This window comes from Choloepus didactylus, chromosome 17 (assembly GCF_015220235.1).
Source record: "Choloepus didactylus isolate mChoDid1 chromosome 17, mChoDid1.pri, whole genome shotgun sequence".
Taxonomy (NCBI): domain Eukaryota; kingdom Metazoa; phylum Chordata; class Mammalia; order Pilosa; family Megalonychidae; genus Choloepus; species Choloepus didactylus.
The window spans coordinates 78517269-78540343 of NC_051323.1; the positions used below are offsets into that span (position 1 = coordinate 78517269).

At 50.0% G+C, this 23075-nt stretch overlaps 1 protein-coding gene across 1 annotated transcript; it reads right to left on the reverse strand.

The window, feature by feature from the left end:
- Positions 1 to 1954: 1954 nt before the first annotated feature.
- IL36B (interleukin 36 beta) lies at positions 1955 to 7713 on the reverse strand. The gene is made up of 5 exons (XM_037807195.1): positions 7377 to 7713; positions 6612 to 6693; positions 6038 to 6145; positions 3504 to 3637; positions 1955 to 2806 (listed from the first exon to the last, which is right to left on the reverse strand). Exons 1-5 carry the CDS (start codon positions 7530 to 7532, stop codon positions 2594 to 2596), a joined length of 693 nt encoding a protein of 230 aa, XP_037663123.1. The 5' UTR covers positions 7533 to 7713; the 3' UTR covers positions 1955 to 2593.
- Positions 7714 to 23075: the final 15362 nt, after the last annotated feature.

A 23075-nucleotide genomic window follows, 5' to 3' on the forward strand; every position in this document is an offset into this window, starting at 1 on the left:
TTTGTGGCTATTTTATTATGTTCATGCAGAACATGTCTAAATTTCCTAGTGGTTAGATTATTTGGGGGATATTTTAAGGCTCTCCTCACATTGTTTTATTCTTTTTTCTATCTGTTTTTCAAGCTGAATGATTTCAATTATGTTGTCTTCTACTTTGCTGATTCTTCTGCCTGTTCAGATCTGCTGTTTAATGCCCCTAGTTATTTCTAAAACCTCGTTGCTGTGTTTTTATCTTCCAAAGTTCTGTCTAGTTCCTTTTAAAAATTTCCAGCTCCTCTTGTCTGTTGCCATCCTCTTGCTTTCCTTTAGCTCCGTGTCCGTGTTTTCCTTTGGCTCACTGAGCTCATTTAGGAAAGCCTAGTCTTTCCGATGCCTGTGCTTCCTGTTGGTTTATTTTCTTCCTTTGGACAGCCCATCTCTTCCTGTGCTCTTTTCCTGAAGTCTGGGAAGATGATTATTTTCATGTGCTAGCTCTGGAAGTCAGGGTCTCCCTGTTGCCTAAAGTTCATGTCGCTTGGCCGTGCCTGGGAGAACCCCCCAGTGCCTGCCCACTCGCTCTGAGCCCGTGGGGCTGGCCGCGCTGGACCTTTCCGTTCTTCTCGGGTCTCAGCCTGGGTGTCTGCAGAAATTTCCAGGAGTTCCCCCATATGTGCCACTGTTTCCCCTCCAAGAAAGGTCTTCCCTGCTCTGGCTTCTCCTCCCAGGCCCCGGGTTTAGCTCCTGGCTCAGCTCCCACACTCTGGTCCACCCTTGCCCCCAAGCTCTATGCCCTGAGTCTGCTCCATAGCTCCCCTTTTCTGCCCCTGGTAACTTCAGGCCCAGGTATGTCCAGGTGGGGTCGATGCCCATGGCCGCTGGATGCTTTCATTTAGATGCACCAGTGACCAGGGACCACATGGGGAATGCACAGCGGTGCTGAGCCACCGGCACAGGAATGTGTGCTTGAATGGGCACGAGCCCCCACACACCACCCCTCCGAGCCCCCGCAAGCCACCCACGAGCCCCCGCGAGCCACACAAACGGCCCTCAGACCTGAGCCTGGTGGAGGACCCCAGGCCTGTATGTTGGTCTCTGTCCTACCATTTCCAGTTTTTAAAGTTTTATTTTTTGATGCAGCAGAGGTTGAGTTGTTCTTTGGTGTCGCCCATCTTCCTGGGCTTTGAGAGAGTTGGCTCTGCCCACTCTTTGCTGTTTCTAAGGGGGCATTCACCAGCGTGTCCTACACAACTGCCTGAGTGTGGTCTGTGGGCAGGACTGAAGGGGCGTGATCCCAGGGAGTCAGGGAGCTGTGGGAAGAGGGAGAGCCGTTCCGAGGAAACCTGAGCTCAGCCCTGCTGGGCAAGTGGGCCTGCACCCTGCGGGCCTCTGGGGACCCTCGGAGAGCGCACCCCAGCACGGCTCTCTCTCCTCCCCCCTCTGCTATCACCCGCTGGACAAGTGTCCACCTCCCTCCCAGGGCTGTGCAGTTTCCCACAAGGGCCCCTCTGAGGTCTGTGAGAGGAGCCCCAGGGGCAGCTGGACACCCTGCAGCAGGTCTCACGGCCACGGCTGGACTGGAAGTTGGGCCGACAGGGTGTGAGGGTTACGGAGCAGTGCCTGGGGAACTGAGGGTCAGTTTTAGGACAGATTATGGTCGCTTGAGAAATTTTGAACTTTCTTAGCAGTGGGCAGCCGTCGAAAGGCCTGCTGCCTTGCTTTCTTGTGCAAAGAGGGCAAGGCCTCCCGATGGAAGAGAGCCGCACACGCACCGCACGTGTCTGAGCACCGTGGTGCTCTGTGTCTCCATGTGATGGGGCAGGGGGACTTGCAGATTACACTATGAGGTCAGCTAAAGCAACCCCTGCCAAATGGACACTGGCTTAAAATCAACCCCATAAAGAAACATTACGAAATTTAGTACATGACGAAACAACAGAAAAACTTAATAAAACAGGAAAACGGTTTAACTGACACTTCTACTTCCAGCCACATATTATAGCAAAAGTAAGGATGAGAGAATCAGTTCTGAGACGCTGGTTGGGAAATCCAGACTTGTTAGAGTCTTTGACGTGTGGTTAAAGCATATGTTGTGTCTCAAGATATTAGTTAATGATGTTTTGAATCCATCCTGATTATCCAGATATTTAAAGACATTTATTTCACCGCCATCTCATCCTTTACAGTTCACCTTTGGGGTGTACATCGTGTTTATAATGAAATGCACGTAACTGCACAGCACCCACGTGTGGATGACACGCACTGGGCTGTTCCACGACTGCTCCCCGGGCAGGAGGGTTTGGAGACCACGACTCCCGGGCAGGTGTCGGCAGAAGGACCGGAGGAGGGGGTCGTGTTTGTGACGCATTTGGGGGTTGAATGAGCTGAACTTAAGAGCCGAGTGGATAAAATCGGGAAGGAGTGAAAACTGCCTCTTGGGTTTCCCGCGATGACGGGTGGGTGGGGGCGCAGAGCAGGACTGGAGTCTGGAGGCCGGACTCTTGGGGGGCAGCGGCGGGCTGAGCCGCGAGGAAGGCGGTGCGGGGCCGAGGTGACCGGAGGCTCTCGGACGCTCCGTCCTCGGTCCTGGGATCCGCCAGCCCTAGCCCAGGCTGACTTAGTCCTCGGGGTGCAGATGGAAGTCGGTGTTGTCAGCTTTGCCCCTCTCCTGCGTGAGGGTGATGGGGTGTCCTTCCTTGGAGGGGGAGCCTATGAACCAGCCGGGGAAGGAGAAGGACTCAAACGAGGAGGTGGAGCCCTCCTTGTGGTGGAAAAAGAGAAAGGGCTTCTGGGCCGTGTTCATCTGGTAGAGGCCCATCACCTCCTGCTCCTGGGCACGAGGAAGAGGGTTGTTAGAGGGGAGGGTGGGGGGCGGAGCTGAGCTGACAGCACTGGGGGCTGGGCTGGGGCGGCTTCGGGCCCAGGTCACGGGCTGGCCCCACCCCGGGGCCCCACGACATAAGGGAATTCACAGGCCTCTCTATCCCCCGGGGACTCTTGGTGGGTCTCGATCTGCAGGTTCAGGCCAGTCCCACCGGAATCACAATCTCTACGTGACTATGTGTTGAAGCTCCCCCAGAGCAGGCGGGTAGCATCGTAAGTGCAGCTCCTACTTGTGAGCACACGGCCCCCCCGTGGGACCTGAGAAGCCCAGCTGATGAGCTGACGACGGCCCCCCACTTGTCGCCCCAGCCCGGCTGGTGGCTTCTGCTTACGCGGGAGCATTATGTCATTGCCGAGGATTTCTGGGAGATTACTCAAGACTGAGAATGGAAAAAACTACCATTCCTTGGCTTTTCCGACACATACCCGTGGGTCTGTCCCGTGGCATTCAGAGGATGCACGTGCTGACATTAAAACAAGCATTATTCCCATTCCAAAGACATGGATTTGGGTATTAGCCAGGTCTGGTTTCATTTCTTACAGTGCATGATCCAGGAATGCTAAAGTATTACTTATTCAGTAATACATTAAATGAGATAATAAGGCCATTGCTCAGGGCCCTTCCCGGCTGCACAACCACTCACCTTTACCTGCAGAGCAGGCTGGCCCTGCGTTTCTGCGCAGCACAGGGAGAGGTGTGTGCCATGGATCCCCAGGTAGACCAGGTTACCTTTTTCTTTATCTGGGAGTCCTGTGCAGGGTAATACTGCAAGGCTGACTGGAAGCAAAAGGGAAAATGGAAACAGGTGTCAGGCTCTAAAGCGCAGGCAGGCCTCAGTGGCCGACGCTAAGCCGCTCCTTCAACCACGGGGATGCTGAGTGTCCCGCGTCCCCCACCTCGTCCGCACCCACTGGCCACATGCAGAGAACTTTGTCACCATCTTGAAACCTGTTTCCTCATTCTTCTCTGATGTCAGAACCCCAGTGGTCACCTGGGCACATTGCCACTCAGAATAGACTGAATTTCGCAACCATCCGTGTAGCTGAGTTTGGCTTCTGCCTAAGGGGTGGCCCACGAGATATGTGTTTTGAGAACTCCAAGGAAGCTTAAAATAGTTGCCTCAATGGGAAAGCCTCTTTCAGATACTGTCTCCTCTGATAGTCAGTCTCAAACACTAGGTTGTGTTTGGGGTGACCTTGAGGTTCAGGAAGCAAGCTGCTGGGAGCCTGGCCTTGGGTAGCATCGTGGAGATGCAGCACGAGCTCAGTCTCCTCCTTGGGATGCTTTTACGTGAGAAAGAAACTTTCATCTTGTTTAATTCTCAGTGGTCACTATCAGCTGAATGCAATCTCCAGCTAATTTAGCAGGTGCTTCCCAGGATGCTGTGTGTTTCACATCTGTTCTTCTAGGGAGAGAGGGAATTCAGGTACCCACAGCTATTTATGGGAGCCTGGAAGTTTAGTTGAGGACAAGAGAGACGTCACTGCCCCACAGAACTCACACTCTAGTGGGAATTGAAATGAAAACATGTAAACAGAGAAATGACCAGAACCACAGTGAATTGCAATAAACTTTTGTGAGGAAATGACTAAAGGCCCAAGGCGGTAATAGACAAAACCATTTTACATACAGGGATCAAGAAAGACATCCCTGTAGAGGTGCAATTCAAACCAAGATCTTAAAGTTATGTGAAGAAATGGAAACAAGGTGGGAGAGAAGGTTTGGAGGGAGCATGTTACAGAAGAGGGACGGTCTTACACGAAGACCCCACATGGGAAAAGCTGGCAAATTCAAGCTTTGGAAGAAGATGGTGAACCGAGGTGCCCGCCCACTCCCACCCCCGTGGGAAAGATGCCCACCGAAACTGCTGAGGACCCTCGACGTTCCGCGGAGCACGGACGGCAGGCGGCCCGGCCGAAGGGGAGAGCGGGCAAAGAGGAAGCCAGGCGGGAGGTGCTATTCTCTCGGAAAAAGCATATTTTGGGACATATTTTGGAGACTGAGGGAAGGAGGACCAAGCACATCTCCCGTGTTTCTGGCTCGAGCAAACAGACGGACAGTGGGTCCGTCAGCAGGTCTGAAGGGACAACGCAGTAGCTGCGCAGAGGATACATTAAATTCCAGGTGTCCGTGAGGAAGCTGCGAGCAGGTGGGTAAGTTTTCAGAAGGAGAGCGAGGCTGCAAGCACAAACGGCAGAGTCAGAGCATGGAGCTGACGTGCTCCAAGAGCGCAGCTCCTGGGGGTTGTGTAAGGACCGCAGACGGAGCTCGAGGCTCCCCCGCACCTGGGGGTGTAACAGAGCCAGTCAGTAGGAGAATGTGACAGGAGAGCGACCACAAGAACATGTTCTTATGGAAGAAGGAGAGCATTTCAAGAAGGAAACCGTTGTCGATTGTGCTGACCCCTGTTGACGGATGAAGTGAATGAGGACAGAGGCGCGTCCTGTGGATGTGTCTATTTGAAGGTCACGGATGCTCTCGGAACAAGGAGCTTCACAGGGTTAAAGGCGTCTAGAAGTCAGATTATTTGGCGCGTGAGCTGAATAGGAGAAGTGGAGGAGGCTTTGCGTGAGGTTTAGCGGTGATTGTAGCCGGGAAATACAGCAGCAGTGAGAGTAGAATGTGGGCATCGAAAGAGGGATTATTTATGGTGGGAAATTTTAGATTAGCATATTGGCGATAGAAAGGGATATAGACAGCGAAAGGTGGAAAATGCAGAGGAGAGGAACACACCAGAGGTGGAAGGGGAAGGTGAAAGGACCGACACGCATGGAAGGAAGGAACACTGCCCTTTCCTTAGCAGGGAGGGTCCCAGGATCCCAGGCTGGGGGGTCGTGGGGGGCAGAGGAGGGAGTTTCCATCTGAGGAGACGGACGGTGATGACAGGAATTCAGAGGAGAGAAACTCCAGGAGGAAATCCGGTGCTGCCTGAATGGGCAGTCCTCTTCTCTGAGGTGCTCTGCCTAGGTGAGGGGAGCTGCCGGCCCCTCACACCCTCATTTCTGGGTCCGGGTTCTCGTTTTTGGAGGGAACCACTGTGCCCCCTCGTGTCCCTCCTGTGGACACTGGGGAGGTGCCCACGAATGGGAGAGACCCAGCCCAGGGCTCGGTGGCTCCACCCGTCCTCGAGGAGCAGGTGTCCCTTCAGGGGCAGCAATGCCATTGACTGTCACTCACCAGGCTGGACGTTGCTGCTGAGCGGGGCAGTGACCAGGGACTCTCCCTTCAGGACCCAAACCATCTGCAGAGTGTCGCGAACGCCGAACACCCTGGGCAATGGCATTGCTGTGGGTAACGAGAGTGGACAAAACACACGTGAGGATGCTATCAACCTCCGGCCTCAGGTGCAAGTGGAAGTCTGGAGGAAGGCGGCCGGGTCGAAAGGGTGGATGTAAGGAAAACGGGAGATGAGCTAACACAGGGGCTGCCTGTGGGGCAAAGACTGTGGAAGGATGGGGTGCATTCATGGCCCGAACAGCAATTTAGGTTTCCTTTTTTCTAGGGGCATCAGTGACTTCTTTCTCCTGACTGATAAACTCACTAGGTAGTTACATTGATTATCAGTAAACTATTGTTTTCTTCAATCTGTTTATGAAAATTCAAATACAGATAATTAAAAATACAGATAATAAAAAATAGCTAAATGACCTGAGTGTTTTAGCAAGAGCGACCGCGCGTGTACCCGTGCAGCCACGGGGGCCTCTAGCTTCTACTGCGTTTGGTGAAGCTGTGGGAGCCCATCACCACTTACACTGGTGGGTTGCCGTGTCAGTGTCGGGTCCTTCCATGGAGAGGGCGAGCGGATCAGACGGTGGAGAGGGCGCTGTCAGCAGCTGGTCATGCGTGGGGAGGGGGAAAACGGGTTATCCATTTCTCTCCCCTCCCACTAGATGTTTGCTACAGATTCTTCAGTGGCTGTTACCCCAAGACCCAGGCCAGATGTGACGGGAAGCACAGGTTCTGAGGCCGGAAAGTGCCCAGTGGCTCCTCAGCCCCACTGGAGGCTGCACTGTGCTCAGCTTTCCCGCCACCTTTGCATCAGGGACTGCTGGGGTCCCAGGGCATCACGAGGACCCCCTGGTGCAGAGACCTCTGGGTCAGAGGAGGGGCAGGGAGTGTGCCTCTGTCTCCATTTCCCCCAGCGCACCCTGAGTCATCACCAATCCCAGCTTCAAACCCAGTCTCCAAATACCTGCAGTAAACCTGCCCTTCTGACCCCCGTCCTCCCACGTGCCCCCTCCAAGAGGCAGTTCAGAGCTCTGCACACGCTATCCATGAGGTTTCTGACTGTCGGGAGATGTCTGCCCCTCTTCTGGTTAGGGCCCTGGATGGTTGCCAAGAAGATCACAAACTCTACAGTGAGAACCCTGCTCACCCCGCCCCACCGCAGGAGCCCGGGTGCCTGGCCCCACAGTCACCCCACAAGGGGGGAAGCAGCCCCCACACCCCTCACACCCCACCTGGGGCCAGGTGTGGAAGGAAGGCCTCCCGTGTGGCTCTGGGCAGTGGCTGTTACCTGAACCCAATGGCACTCCTGTCCTGGGGTCCCACAGAGGCTCCAGGTACCCGAGGGCTGCGGCCGACCCGGCCATTTATGAAGGAGGAGGGAGGAGATTCCGGCGGGTTCTGGCCCAGGGGCCTGCCCATGCTTCTCAGAACCCAGACCGGTCATGCCTGTGCCGAGTCGTCCCCCACCCCAGGGCAGAGCAGCGTCAGGGGACAGCCACGAGGAAACGCTGGGTCCGGACGCCGAGTTGCAGGCAGAGCTTCCCGGCTCTGTGACTCACCCACCCACGTGGTGCCACAGCCCTGCCCCGGCCTGGGCAGACACAGGCCTCCTTCGGGGCGCTACGCCCCAGTGCACCCCGTTCACGTACGAATGGTGAAAGGCTATTCTGTGGCCGGGAAAGTTTGAAGGGCACGAGTAATTGTTTAACCCTCACAACAATCCTTTGTGGACCCGTAGTCCTTATTTCGCATGTGAGAAAACAGACCACATGAGAAATGTTACCCACAGCCCACGGCAGGTAGGACGTTGCCCAGGTAGAAGGCGTCTGTCTGCTCAGGCCGCCGGGCGACGCGCTTGCAGCCTGCGTGGCTGGGACACGCGGGAGCTGTGGGTTTCGCTGTGACGTCGGCGCCTCCGTCTCTGCAGGGGACAGTCGAGTGGACCTGAGGCCCCTGAACCCTGAGCTGGGGCTGGACTTGGCCCCCACGCTGCAGCAGAGGGAAACTGCTACCTTTGAAACCTGGTGTTGTGCTCAGTCCTGAATGTTAAGAAATTCTACTCATTCTGTGCCCAAATTTGCTTCCCCGAGCCCCCGACAACTGGCTGTGCTCCTGCTCTCCACAGCCCACCATCGCCTGTCCCTGGGGGAGCCCAGTCGCCCCCACCTGGAGTCCCTGCTCTGGGTCCTATACGTCTGGAGCTTCGTGTCCAGCCAGTGGTGAGCAGGACCACGGACGCCGATTTGGGCGTCTCGCTCTCTGCTTGAGCCATCCAGCAGCCCCTCTTCTCACCCAGAAAAGAGCAAGCACCCCCTGCCAAGGGCTGCACGGGCCCCGTGTCAGCCCTGCCTGCCTCCCCCTCCCGCTGCTGGGCCTCTCGCCCACCTGGGACCCTTGCCTGCCACCCCGGATGGCACGTGCTCCACTCCTCGCTTTCTCCAGATCCTTGTTCCCAAGCGGACTTCCAAACGAGGGCTTCTCTGATGGCCCTGTCTCAAGAGTCCTCACTCAAATGTGTCTCCGTCGTCGTGAGCTGCTGGCTTTTTTTTTATTGTCCCCCTGCCCAGAACACCGGTCCATGGGGCCAGGGGACCAGTGGGGAGCATGCCAAAGAAGAACCAGGCCAACGTGCTCCGGAAGGGGCTGCCAGCTGGGCGGCTCAGCCAGGCCCCACTGCCAGGGCAGCTCTGGGGAAGCCCGATGGGGCCCCTGGAATGAGGGGTGTTCTGGACACAAAGGAGGAGAGTCTCTGGAGCTCCTCACCAGCCGGGCCTGGAGGACTGTGGGGTGACATTCCCAGCAGCAGCTCCCACTCCAGCCTAGAACTGCAAGAAACTTAGGGCTGTGCACGAGAACCCAGGAGCTCTCCTGAGTGCATACGAGGAAGACGGAGGTGGTTCACCGGATCAGTGGGTCAAGGGAGAGCACACCCAGCCCTGGAGAGTTTGAGCCGGTGAATGCTCCAGGCCCCTGTGAGGGGCTAAGCAATGGGACTGGGCTGGGGGTGCTTCTGGTCACTCTCCCCAGTGAACCCACACCCCCCTGGGCCAGGGAATGGGCTCTCCCCTGCCTGCCGTACACCTGAAGCCTGTGTCTTTCCTGCTTGTTCTCTGCCCCCACATCTGGGCACTAGGGCTGGAAAAAGCAGGGGAACAGCCCCCTCAGGGCCAAGGACGACCCCTCCCCAATTCTGAGCAACTCTCATCCTGGTGACACGGCCCACAGTTATGACTCCCTGACTGGGATGTTGCCAGGGAAGGAAGCCGAGTGAGAAAGGCGAGTGCGTGGAGCCAAATCTACAGCAGTAATTGTAGAGAAAGAAAAAAAAGGAAGGAAAATAGTGGATGCCTATTCCCAGATTATCTGAGTGTCTTTCATAAACCAAGAAGAAAGCAGCCCGGGGCTTGGGGATGGGGGCCGACTCAGCGGGCAGTGCAGGAGACGCTGTCGCAGCCCGAGGGTCCGGCCGCAGAGGGGGCGCTGGCCTCCGGGTGGGGGTGCAGACGTATTTGATTCCATCTGACTTCTAAGGCAGTACGCACATACTACATGGCGGATTTACAGCAATTAAAATGCTTTGATACTGTGCACCTGTTTTACTCATCTGAAAATGTCTTGCTTTTTTTTTTTTTTAACCAAGATGGGGGCTGAGTCCCTGTAAGGGCTGAGGGGAACCCAGAATGGTTCATCCAAGGTATAGAGCTTGGCACGTTCGCAGTCCACTCCCAGAGGGGACACAAACACCCGAGGAGCGCAGCCGAGGGCCGTGGCTCTGCCGCCAGCCCTGGGCTCGGGCGCGGGTCGAGGACGGCCTGGGCGCCTCCCCGGAGGAAGCGGAACCGCCGCGGGCGCCGGGGCCGAGTCCCGCTCTCAGAGCCCCGGGGCTCGGGATGAGGAAGCTCGGATCCGTCCCGAGCCCTCGTCCTGCTTTCTCCAAGCCGGAACCGCCGTCCCTCCCTGTTCGGCGAGCGCAGCCCGGCCCGGCCCGGCCCGACCCGCTGACTCAGCCCCGCGCCCACCGCCCCCGCGACTGGTGCCTCCGCGGACAGCTGCGCTTCCCCGGTGCGTCGGCGCGGGGAGTGCGCTCAGCTCTCGGCAACCAGCAGAAGCCACTGCAGAGACGCGGCCTCCCTCCGACGGCGGTGGGAGCCTCCCGCGGGCTCCCGGGGAACCGAGTGTCGTCTCCGTCCGCCCTGTCCGCGACGGGAGCCCGGTGTCCGTCTGTCCGCGACGCGCGCCCGGCGTCCGTGTGTCCGCGACGGGAGCCCGGTGTCCGTGTGTCCGCGACGGGAGCCCGGTGTCCGTGTTTCCAAGACCGCAGATGGCGGCCTCTGGGGTCTCCGCGTCCGCGAGGCTGCGTGTCCTCCATGTCCACGGGCCTGCGGACCCCCCAGACCGAGCCCGAGCAAGATGTCTTCAGTGTTTGTGGTCTCCGGAAGAGCGCGGACAGTGAACCTGGGAGACCTGCTGGCCGTGTTTCCTATGTTTGCCTGGTCTTTGAATCATCACAGGAATAATGGGATTTTTCTGCAGTCTGTGGCTGTCTTTGTATTTCATATTTATTTCAACACATTAAGTACCTTTTCGACATTTGGCCTTAAATTCTTACAAAAACCTTGCACTAAATCTTATGTGCCTCTTTGATGAGAGCCACAGCCACTGAAGAGAGTGGGTGGCTGGTACTGAGTTGTGTGAGTGACTCTGCATTTCTTCTCCAGTTCACTTTGCGGGTCACAATTGCGGGAAAGCTGCCACGGAGACCGGTGAGGGGTTTCCCCGAGAGCAAGCAGCCCCCGCGTGCTAGGTCTGGGTTGGGCAGATACCCGGGTTGAGAGTTATCTTCAGGGACCCCTCTTTAACGTTATGAAGCCCCAGCTTGTACCCGGAGACCGCCTGGGACTGAGCTGTGGGCTTTCCCCACGGGGGTGATAGTTCTTTCCTCGCTTACAGTTACAAGGGTTAGGGTTCCACTTAAAGTGCTGTAAGCCCTCATTCATTAAGGGAGTGTATCGTAAATCCCAGGGCAATCAATAAACATTGTTAATGTATAAATACTAACTCAATCAAAGACATACAATAATCATAAAAACTTCTCAATTAACACTAGAGAAGACAAAAAAGAAGGAAAAAAGAGCCAAAGAAGAGAAGTAAGAAATGAAAACAGCTAGAAAGATGTGTGTCCAGTGATTCAAACAATCACTATACGTGTGAGTGCTGCAAACACACCAGGTAAAAGACAGATATTGTCAGATCAGATGGGTGCGGTCGCAGTTAACTCGTCTGGGGGGATGGCGGCCGGTTGCTGAACCCTCGGCTCTCGGCGTTGCTCGGAGGGTACTGGCGGCGGGGGCTCTTTCCCGGAGGCGAGGGCGAGGCGGGGGACTTGGCCAGGTCCCTGGCGGTGGCGTGCAAGGTATGGAGGGCGGCGAGAAAGGAACAGGCGGGACGCTTTTTTCAGGAGGGTAAAGCCAAGAGCGTTTATTAGGGGTGAGCACAGGTTATATAGGCTGGCATAGAGGGCGGGGGTTGTTACAAGCCAATGCTGAGGGGATAAAGGCTAGGATTGGTTCTGAGAGGGTGCGGAGGTTAGGATTGGTTCTAAGAGGGCGTGGAGGTTGTTTGAAAAGGGGCGGGAGTTGCTCTGGCAACGGTGTCTGGCAACAGTGTATGCGCACTGGTGGTGGCGGGAGTTGCTCTGGCAACGGGGGGTGTGCGGGCAAGATAAGGGGGTGGGGAAAAGGCGGTTCCCTCCGGCAAGCCTCCCCTAATGGTGGTATTTTGGGTGAGGAAATGGGGCCTGCCTCCGGCCTCACTTTCTCAGGCCTGGGGGGCTGTGGAGGGCGCTGTCGCCCGTGCCCACCACCCTCCCCAGGGGCTGATCAGGTCCCCCAGCCCAGGCCCGCCAAGTCGAAGCACGTAATCAGTATCCCGCAGATGGGAAATCAAGACCTAATTTTATGCTCTCCATAAGAAACCCTTTTTAAATATGAATTCATAGATAGTTTGAAAGTAAAATGATGAAGAAAGATATACCAATCAAAAGGAAGCTGGATAGCTCTATTACTATCAGACAAAGCAGACTTCAGAACACAGATTATTATCACAGATAAAGGGGGACATTACATAATGATAAAGGGTCAATTTTCTGAGGTGTAACGCTCCTAAATGTGTGGATTCCTAGGAGCAGAGCTCCAAAAACTGTGAAATAAAAACTGATGTAACTGAAAGGATAACTAGAGATATCTACAATTGCAGCTGGAGATCCAACACTTCTCTTTCCAGTTGATAGAAGAAGCTGATGGAGAATCAGGAAGACTATGTAGCAGGTGCTACCAACACTAACAACCAGCCTGGGCCAATAAAATTTATAAACCTCTCCACCCAACAACAGCAGAAAGCCATTTCTTCTTCAGTGTGCACGGAACGTTCACCAAAATAAGTCATGTTCTGGGCCATAAAACAAACCTCAACAAATTAAAGAATAGAAATTATATAATGTGTGTTCTCAGACCACAAATGAATTAACCGGAAATCAATAACAAAACAACCTCTGGAAAGACTCCAAATATTTGGAACTAAATAATACACTTCTAAATAATCCATGAGTCAAAGAGGAAGTCTCTAGAGAACTTTAAAAATGGTTTTAATTAAATGAAAGTTAAAAAACAAGAAGAACAACCGCCACCATCCAGCATATCTAAACTTGTGGGATGCGGCCAAATCTTTCATAGGGGGAAATTCATAGTGTTACATGCTTATGTTAGAAAAGAATAAAGCTCTGAAATAAAAAATCTAGGTTTCCACCTCAAGAAACTAGCAAAAAAGAGCAGAATAAACTCAAAACAGAGGGAAGGAAATTAAAAAGATTAGAGAAGAAAATAATGAAATTGAAAACATGAAACAAATAGATCAATGAAGCTAAAAGCTGGTTCTTTGAAGTTGAGAAAGCCCTAGCTAGACTGACCGAGAAAGAGAAGACAAATTACCAATATCAGAAATGAAAGAGGGAACTTCACTACTGATGCCACATGCTTTGGAAGGACAATAAGGAAATACTAGAAAGGATTCTGTGACCATAAATTTGACAACTTTGATAAAATGGATCAATTTTTTTGTAAGACAAACAGCAAAAATTACATGAGAAGAAATAGATTACCTAAATAGTCGTTTGTGAAAGAAATTGAATTTGTAGTTAAAGATGCTAGCTTATTATTCTTATTAATGATGACAATGAGGAGGAGGAAGGCCACAACAAGGATGATGGAGATGGTGATGATGATGATGATGGTGGTGGTGGTGGCAGCAGTGGCTGTGGTGATGAGAGTGATGGTGGATGAAGGGGTGATCGTGATGATGGTGGTGATGGTGGCGATGATGCAGGAAGTAGTTGTGGAGGAGGTGATGATGATGGTGGAGGATGTGGTGATGGTGATGGTGGTGGTTATGGTGGCGATGATGGAGGAGGTAGTCGTGGAGGTGGTGGTGATGACGGTGAGGAGGTGGTGGTGATGATGATGGAGGATGTGGTGATGGTGTTTATGGTGAAGGCTCTAGTTGTATTGGTGGTGATGGTGGAGACAGTGTTAGTAGACATGGTGTGATGGTGATGGAGGAGGTAGTTGAGGAGTTGGTGATGATGACAGTGAGGAGGTGATGATGATGGTGAGGAGGTGGTGGTGATGTGAGGAGATGGTGATGGTGAGGAGGTGGTGATGATGGTGAGGAGGTAGTGATGGTGATGGTGGTGGTTGTGCCAGTTTGAATATACTGTGTCCCCCAAACGCCATTACCTTTGATGTAATCTTGTGTGGGCAAACGTTATCAGTTTTGATTAGATTTCTTTGAGTGTTTCTTTGGAGATGTGCCCCACCCAACTGTAGGTGATAACTCTGATGAGATAATTTCCATGGAGGTGTGGCCCCACCCATTTAAGGTGGGCCTTGATCAATGGAGCCATATAAATGAGCTGATGGGCAGCGGGAACTCAGTGCAGCTGTGAGTGATGTTTTGAAGAGGAGCAATAGCCAAGAGGGACACTTTGAAGAAAGCACAGGAGCTGCAGATGAGAGACAGTTTGAAGACGGCCGTTGAAAGCAGACTCTTGCTCCGGAGAAGCTGAGAGAGGACAAATGCCCCAAGTGCAACTAAGAGTGACATTTTTGAGGAACTGCAGCCTAGAGAGGAACGTCCTGGGAGAAAGCCATTTTGAAACCAGAACTTTGGAGCAGACGCCAGCCACGCGCCTTCCCAGCTAACAGAGGTTTTCCGGACGCCATTGGCCATCCTCCAGTGAAGGTACCCAATTGCTGATATGATACCTCAGACACTTTATGGCATTAAGACTGTAACTGTGTAACCAAATAACCCCCCTTTTATAAAAGTCAATCCGTCTCTGGTGTTTGCATCCCAGCAGCATTAGCAAACTAGAATAGTGGTGATGGTGGTGATGATGCAGGAGGTAGTTGTGGAGTTGGTGATAATGATGGTGAGGAGGTGGTGGTGATGGTGAGGAGGTGGTGATGGTGAGGAGATGGTGGTGACAGCAGAGGTGAGGGAAGTGGTGGTGCTAGGCTGGAACCAGCCCCAACCCTCAAGACATTCTAGGTCCTGAGGCTGTGGTGCTTTTGCTAGCTGCCCTAAATCCTTAAGTTTTGCTCTAATAAAATGTTGTTTTTTCCTTTCAGAAGACTTCCTATCCCCTCTTCAAATTTGTCCATCCCTCCCCGGCAACAAATTATTCTAAAATTCATCTGGAAAAACAAAGGAACTAGAAGAGGCACCATCTGTCATGCCAAATAAGCTTTTTTAGAAACTAGCACTCTTCTTCCAAAACATGGTTTTAAAACCCAACTGAAAAATGGTCAAACGGTTCTTTAAGCATTAAAATAAAGCAGAACAACAACGAAATCCAGAAAACTGTAGGGTTACTCAGTTTTCTCATCATCACAAGCAAGAGTGGTTGCCAACTTGTCAGTGGCAGTTTCTTTTACTCAATAAAATGAAATAAAATAAAACATAATAAGGTAAGATGAAGTAAAATAAGTTTTCATCACTGAATACTCTGCTACATAGGCTTTTCAATTTTTATGATGAGCTTTACTATCTTTATGATAAATTGAGATTAATAAAGAAAAGGAAATAGTCTGTAATCTTGAAGAGAGCGCCAGAAGGCAGTGACCCCGAGCCCCCGGCCCCGAGCAGCCCCTGCAGAGCGCCTGGCAGATCCCCTGGCTACGCCCTGCAGTGGCTGCTCGCGCTGGGGTGAGCTGCCCAAATCTCGTATAAAGACACAGAGAGAGGGGAAGGGCTGTGCATGGACTGTTCCCTGGGTGTCCGGAAGTGGGGCGTCCACGTGCAGCCCGACCCAGCCCGGTTGTGTTTCCGTCTCTCCTGAGGTCACAGCCACACGGTGAGCCCAGCAGGGAGCAGGGGCAGCCCAGAGCCCACGTGAGCTCTTCCCTTCCATGTTTGGCTTATTTCCAATGTTACGTCCAGCCCCAGAATCTGGCTCAAGCTCTGCGGCATGGGGCACAGGGGTCCGGCCCAGCCAAAACCCCACAGTCCACGGGAGGCAAGTCCTCCAGCTTCTGGAGGCCACGGAGGCACGGATAAGGGAGGTGTCTGGGCGGCTCTGGAGGGTCTCACCAGCACCTCAAGGTAAGAGGTTGCCGGTGGATTTGGCCCCACCCGTGGTGACTCAGCAGGAGAAACTGCCTCTGGGTGTGACACACACCTGTGGGGTGCCCACACACCCTCCCCAGTCCCAGGCCCGTGCACGGGCCCTTCCCCCGGCGCACAGCCCTGGAGGCAGCCAGGGATCAAGTAATGGCAGCAGTGAAACACGCCTCTGGCTCATATCCAGCTGCAGAGTTGCAGAAAAATTTCAGGCAAATCACTGAACATGGTTCCAGGGACATAAGGGACAGTGAATGAATATTGTTTATTTTAATTATTATTAAATTCATCTCCCTTATAAAAATTATGATTTTATTGTGATAAACAGTTTGAGTGTTTGCCCGTTCGCATGGACGTGCCCTTCGCACTGTTGAGCCCGCATCTCTCCAGCAAGAGCAGAAGCCACACCCACCTCCAGCAGCCCTGATGCCCTCCCAAGCGGAGACACACACCATGGCGAGCAGAGCCCCTCTGACAGCTTCTGGGCACCAACCTGGGCTAAAACTCCATGAAGAATTAAGATGTTTCTAAGAAGGGAAAATATCCGCTGAAGACTGTGGAGATGGAGAAACAGCAGGAGTGGAAACCACCAATCCTGACAAGAATGTGTATGAGTCATCTGTTACTGAATAGCAAATTAACCAGAACCTGTCAGCTTAAAACAATCAACATTTATTTCACGCAGGTTCTGAGAATCAGGATACTGAAAGTGGCCTAGCAGGGAGGTCTGGGCCAGAGTTTCTCGTTCCATGTCGGTCATGACGTCAGCCAGGCTGCCGCCCTGGGGTGACTTGGCTGGGACCGGGGACGTACCTCTTCGTGACTGCACAGGAAGCCTCCCATCCTCACCTGCGGCTGCTTCGTGTCCTCACGGCGTGGCAGCTGCTCCCCGGAGCTAGTGCTCTACAGGCAGCAGGGGGAAGCTGCGATGCTTCTGACGGCCCGTCTCAGTGCTGACCCACCGTCTCGGACTCCCACACAGCACAGCCACTGAAGCGACCACCACGTCCAGTCCACACTCAAGCGGATGGGAATTAAAGGATGGGGCACCGAAGAATTTGGTTTATAACCACCACACTGGTGTGAGAGTTTGGGGCAAAATAATATTGTCCAAAGGTAGTGCCAAAGTTCAACTTTCAAAAAGTTCAAAACATGACTTTCATACAAACACAAGTGTGTGCATCTCAAAGATGTGCTGTTATTTTTAAATGAGAGAACCAGCAAAATAATAAAGCTGATTCACAGGGTAATTCAGGGTACAGAAATCTATATGGTCAGTTAGGAAAGAAATGCTGAAATGGATTAACTAAGTCAGACAAAAAAACCTACTCAATGGATTTCTATGCAATAAAATTGCACCCCTTGGGGCTATCTTTTCTATACATCATAAATAATTTGTAGTTTATGGATATTCTCTTAGTTCACATCTAACATCACAGAGTCTGGGACCTAATCAATAGTAATTAGGAAGTCAAACAAAGGTACTTTCTCTGGAGAATTAAATAAGTGTTGTGGGGCCTGTTTGACAATGTTCCTATATGACATTGAAAGCACATAAAGCCATCATTTTGTCTTATTTTCAAGTTTAGGGAGTTTCTCTTTACAAGAGCTTGTTTTACTTTTCTCGCTTTCATCTTCTTAGTGCATTCATGTGTCCATCTGTCCGTTCTCCATGTCCACCCCCTCATGCCCTCAGCAAGCTCACCCCAACTCTATTATGTAGAATGTGGAGTGTTGTGGGGCTCCGAAGCAGAGTAACTGTGGGTGACTGCTGGGATCAGGGGGCCAGGGAAGGTAGCCTGGGGGAGGTCGTATTTTAGATTTATGAGGTGAAACAATATTCACTCCAGCAGTTTCTGCAAATGAAAGATGCTTTGCTTAAAACCAAAGAAAAGGAGAGATGTCTTTTTCTAGGAGAGACGTGGGAAGATGGCGGAGTAGGGAGCTCCAGGACTCACTTTTCCTCCAAAAACAGCTCGTGGACAGGAACTGTCAGAAACAACTGTTTTGGGGTTCTGGAGACCAGAAGGAAACTGTACGGCAAGCAGGGACGAGCAGGAGGCAGAGGCCGAGAAACTGCAGTAAAGACCTGTGAGTAACTCGCTCGCCCACACCCATCCCCACCTCTCAAGGTGAGCTGTCTCGAGTCTGGCCCCTGGCTGACAGCTGCAGTGGAAAGGGACGTGGAAGCCCTCCTCCCCAGGACAGGAAGAGAGGGGCATGGCCAAGCACTGATCTCCGCTTTTGGTTGGCAGAATTGGAACACTGGTTCCCTGCTCTTAACTGAGATGAATGAAAATAGGAACACAACATATCAAAGCTTATGGGATGCAGTGAAAGCAGTGCTGAGAGGGAAATTTATAGCCTAAACACCTACATTAAAAAAGAAGGAAGAGATAAAATCAAAGACCTGATTGTACACCTGGAAGAACTGGAAACAAACAAAGAAACAAACAAACAAACAAACAAACAAAACAGCAAACTAATCCCAAAGCAAGAAGGAAAGAAATAACAAAGATTAGAGGAGAAATAAATGAAAGTGAGAATAAAAATAATAGAGAGAATTAACAAAACCAAAAGTTGTTTTTTTTGAGAAGATCAATAAAACTGAAAAACCCTTAGATAGATTGACAAAGAAAAAAGAGAGAAGACACAAAAAAATAAAATCATAAATGAGAGGGAGACAATACTACTGACCCCACAGAAATAAAAAGAAACATAAGATACTGTAAACAACTGTATGCTAACAAATTAGACAAATTAGATTAAATGGACAAATTCCTAGAAATAGAGGAACAACCTATACTGGCTCTAGGTGAAATAGAAGAGCTTAACAAATCAATTGCAAGTACAGAGATTGAATCAGTCATTAAAAACCTCCTGACAAAGAAAAGCCCAGGACTAGTTGGCTTCCAGGTGAACTCTACTAATCATTCCAAGAAGAATTAATACCAATCCTGCTCAAACTCTTCTGAAAAATTGAAGAGGAGGGAATACTACCTAATTAATTATGTGAAGCCAACATAATCCTAACATGAAAGCCAGATAAAGATAATACAAGAAAAGAAAATTACAGACCAATTTCTCTAATGAATATAGATGCAAAAATCCTCAACAAAATACTTGCAAATCAAATCCAACAGTACATTAAAAGAATTATACACCATGAGAAAGTGGGTTTTATCCCAGGTATGCAAGGGTGGTTCAACACAAGAAAATCAATTAATGTAATACCACACATTAACAAATCAAAGGGGAAAACCATATAATCATCTCAACTGACACAGAAAAGGCATTTGACTAGATCCAGCATCCTTTCTTGATAACAGTAATAGAAAACAGGAATAGAAGGAAACTTCCTCAACATGATAAAAGGCATATATGAAAAACCCCTAGCTAACATTGTACTCAATGGTGAAAGACTGAAAGCCTTCCCTCTTAGATTGGAAACAAGAGAAGGTTACCCACTGTCATCACTGTTATTCAAATTGTGCTAGAAGTTCTAGCTAGAACAATTAGGCAAGAAAAAGAAATAAAAAGCATACAAATCAGAAAAGAAGAAGTGAAACTTTCACTATTTGCAGATGACATGATCCTATAATTAGAAAGTCCTGAAAAATCTACAGCAAAGTTGCTAGCACTAAAAAATGGGTTCAGCAAAGTCGTGGGGTACAAGATCAACACCCACAAATCAGTAGTGTTTCTATACAGTAGTAATGATCAATCTGAGGAGGAAATCAAGAAAAAAGTTCCATTTACAATAGCAACTAAAAGAATCCAATATCTAGGAATAAATTTAGTGAAGGTTGTAAAGGACCTTATTCAGAATGATCGCTAAAGTCAAAGAAGATCTAAATAAATGGAAGGACATTCCATGTTCACAAATAGGAAGGCTAAATATCATTAAGATATTAATTCTACCCAAATTGATTTACAGGTTCAATGCAATCCCAATCAAGATTTCCAAAGCTTACTTTGCACAAATGGAAAAGCCAATTATCAAATTTACTTGGAAGAGTAAGGGGCCCCAAGTAGCCAAAAACACCTTGAAAAAGAAGAAGAAAGTTGGAGGATTCACACTTCCTGACTTTGAAGCATATTACAAAGCTACAGTGGTCATAACAGCATGATACTGGCATAAAGATAGATACATTAACTCTTCTGGTTTGCTAGAGCTGCCATTATGCAAAATACCATAAATGGATCGGCTTTTATGAAGAAGTTTTGTTTGGTTACAAATTTATAGTTCTAAGATAATAAAAGTGTCCAAACTAAGGCAACAACAAGAGATGCCTTCACTGAAGAAAGGCTGATGGCATCTGGAACACCTCTGTCAGCTGCTAAGGCACGTGGCTGGTGTCTGCTGGTCCTTTGGCTCCTGGGTTCTGGTTTCAAAATGGCTTTCTCCAAAATGTCTCTGGGCTTCTGTCTCTTAGAATCTCTCAGCTCTTTGCTTCGTTCTCTTGGGGCATTTCTCTCCAACCATCTGGGGGGGGGGGTACTCTCTTAGCTTCTCTGGGGGCAAACTCTGGGTTTCATCATATCTCCAAATGTCTCTGTCTGCATCTCCAAGCATCTGGGTCTGTATCGACTCTTAGCTTCTCCCAGGGGCAAATTCTGGATAATATATTTTAGTTTCTTCTCAAAATGTCTCTCTCAGCTGCCCTGTGCTCCTTCTCCCCATTAGCTCTCTTACAGGACTCCAGTGACCTAATTAAGGTGGGGTCACATCTCCACGGAAATGATCTAATCAAAAGGTCTCACCTACAGTTGGGTGAGTCACATCTCCATGGAAACAACCTAATCAAAAGGTCCCTCCCTAATCAAAAAACTAATAAGTCTGCCCCCACAAGATTGCATTAAAGAATAATATAGTCTTTCCTGGGGTACATAACAGTTTCAAACCAACACATTAGCCTAATGGAATCAAACTGAGAGTTTAAAAATAGACCCTCACATCTTTGTCCAACTGATATTTGATAAGGCTGCAAAGTCCACTCAACTGGGACAGAAGAGTCTCTTCAATAAATGGTGCTGGGAGAACTGGATATCCATATGCCAAAGAATGAAAGAGGACCCATATCTCACACCTTATACAAAAAAATAACTCAAAATAGATCAAAGACCTAAATATAAGAACCAGGACCATAAAACTCCTAAGAGAAAATTTAGGGAAGCATCTTCAAGATCTTGTGGTAGGCAATGGTTGCGGTCGCAGTTGATTCGTCTGGGGGGGGGGGGTGGCGGCCGGTTGCTAAATCCTAGGCTCTCAGGATTGCTTGGAGGGTACCGGCGGCGGGGGCTCTTTCCCGGAGGCGAGGGCAAGGCGGGGGACTTGGCCAGGTCCCCAGCGGGGTGGCGTGCAAAGTATGGAGGGCGGCGAGAAAGGAACAGGCGGGACACGTTTCTTTTTAGGGTGAAGAAACCAAGAGAGAGAGAGCTTTATTAGGGGAGAGTACAAGCTTATATCGGGCGTTTAGAGGGCGGGGTAGCTGTAGAGGTTAAAGGCTTGGATTGGTTCTGAGAGGGCGCGGAGGTTGATTGAAAAGGGGCGAGAGTTGCTCCGGTAACGGTGTCTGGCAACAATGTATGCGCACTGGTGGTGATGGGAGTTGCACTGGCAACGGGGAGTGTCCGGGCAAGATAAGGGGGTGGGGAAAAGGCGGTTCCCTCCGGCAAGCCTCCCCTAACAGTGTTATTTTGGGTGAGGAAATGGGGCCTGCCTCCGGCCTCACTTTCCCAGGCCCGGGGGGCTGCGGAGGGCGCTGTCGCCCGTGCCCACCACCCTCCCCAGGGGCTGATCAGGTCCCCCAGCCCAGGCCCGCCAAGTTGAAGCACGTAATCAGTGTCCCGCAAATGGTTTCTTCGACTTTACACTCAAAGCACAAGCAACAAAGGAAAAAAATAAATGGGACCTTCTCAAAATTAAAAACCTTTGTGCTCTACAGGGCTTTGTCAAGGAAGTGAAAAGGCAAACTACTCAATGGGAGACAATATTTGGAAACCACGTATCCTATAAGGATATAATATCCAGAATATATAAAAAATCCTACAACTTAACAGTAAAAAGAGAAACAATCCAATTAAAAATGGGCAAAAGACTTGTATAGACATTTTTCCAAAGAGGAAATACAAATGTCTAGAAAGCAAATGAAAAGATGCTCAAGATCACTAGCTATTAAGGAAATGCAAATCAAAACCACAATGAGATATCATTTCACACCTACTAGAATGGCCACTAATAAAAAAAATCAGAAAACTGCAAGTGCTGGAGGGGATATAGAGAAACAGGAACCCTCATTCCCCGCTGCCGGGAATGCTCCTGGAAGACAGCTGGACAGGTCCTCAGGAAACTAGGTACAGAATTGCATGTAATCCAGCAATCCCGCTACTAGGTATATACCCAAAAGAATTGAAAGCAGGGACTCCAACAGCTATTTGCACACTGATGTTCACAGCAGCATTATTCACAGTTACCAAAAATGGAAACAGCCCAAGTGTCCATCAACCAATGAATGGATAAACAAAATGTGAAACATACGCACTGTGGAATATTATTCAGCTGTAAGAAGGAATGAAGTCCTGCTGCACATGAAAACCTGGATGAACCTTGAGTAAAATGAGTAAAATGAGTCAGACACAGAAGGACACATGTTGTATGACATCGCTGATATTCATATTATAATTATTATTGTTCTAATTATAATAAGCAAATTTATAGAGTTAAAATCCAGAATATAGGTTACCAGGGGGTAGAGAAAGGGGAGCTTATGTTTAATTTGTGCAGAATTTTTGTTTAGGTTGATTGTAAATGTTTGGAAATGGACAACGGTGACACTAGCATTTTATTGTGTGTGATTAGCAGTGCTGAATTTGTTTGTGAATGTGGTTGAAAGGGAAAGTTTTAGGTCGTGTTTGTTACTAGAAGGAAAGTTAAAGGGTGAAACCTGGGACTTTATAACACAGTGAAGCTGCTGTGGATGATGACTGTGGTTAATAGTACAAGTATGTTCTTTCATCAGTTAAAACAAATGCATGACAGTATTACAAGGTGCTAATAATAGGGTGATACATGAGAAAATACACCTACTGTAAACTATGGTCTGTAGTTAACAGTAATATTTTAATATTCTTTCATCAAGTCTAGCGAAGATACCACACTAAGTGCCAACAATAGGGAGGTTTGCGGGAATGTTGTATTTTTCACATGACTTTTATGTAAACCTGCAACTTCTTTAATTAAAAAAACACATTACGCAAAGTGAAACAAACCAGACATAAAGTACTATATATTGTATGTCTCCATTATAAA

Excerpts from the sequence above, each read along its gene's own strand:
- IL36B (XM_037807195.1), bottom strand. The coding sequence starts at position 7,532 with ATGACCGGTCTGGGTTCTGAGAAGCATGGGCAGGCCCCTGGGCCAGAA. Across the intron at positions 6,146-6,611 it reads TGACACGGCAACCCACCAGT|CAATGCCATTGCCCAGGGTG; the intron begins GTAAGTGGTGAT and ends CGTTACCCACAG. Across the intron at positions 2,807-3,503 it reads AGCCTGCTCTGCAGGTAAAG|GAGCAGGAGGTGATGGGCCT; the intron begins GTGAGTGGTTGT and ends CCTCGTGCCCAG.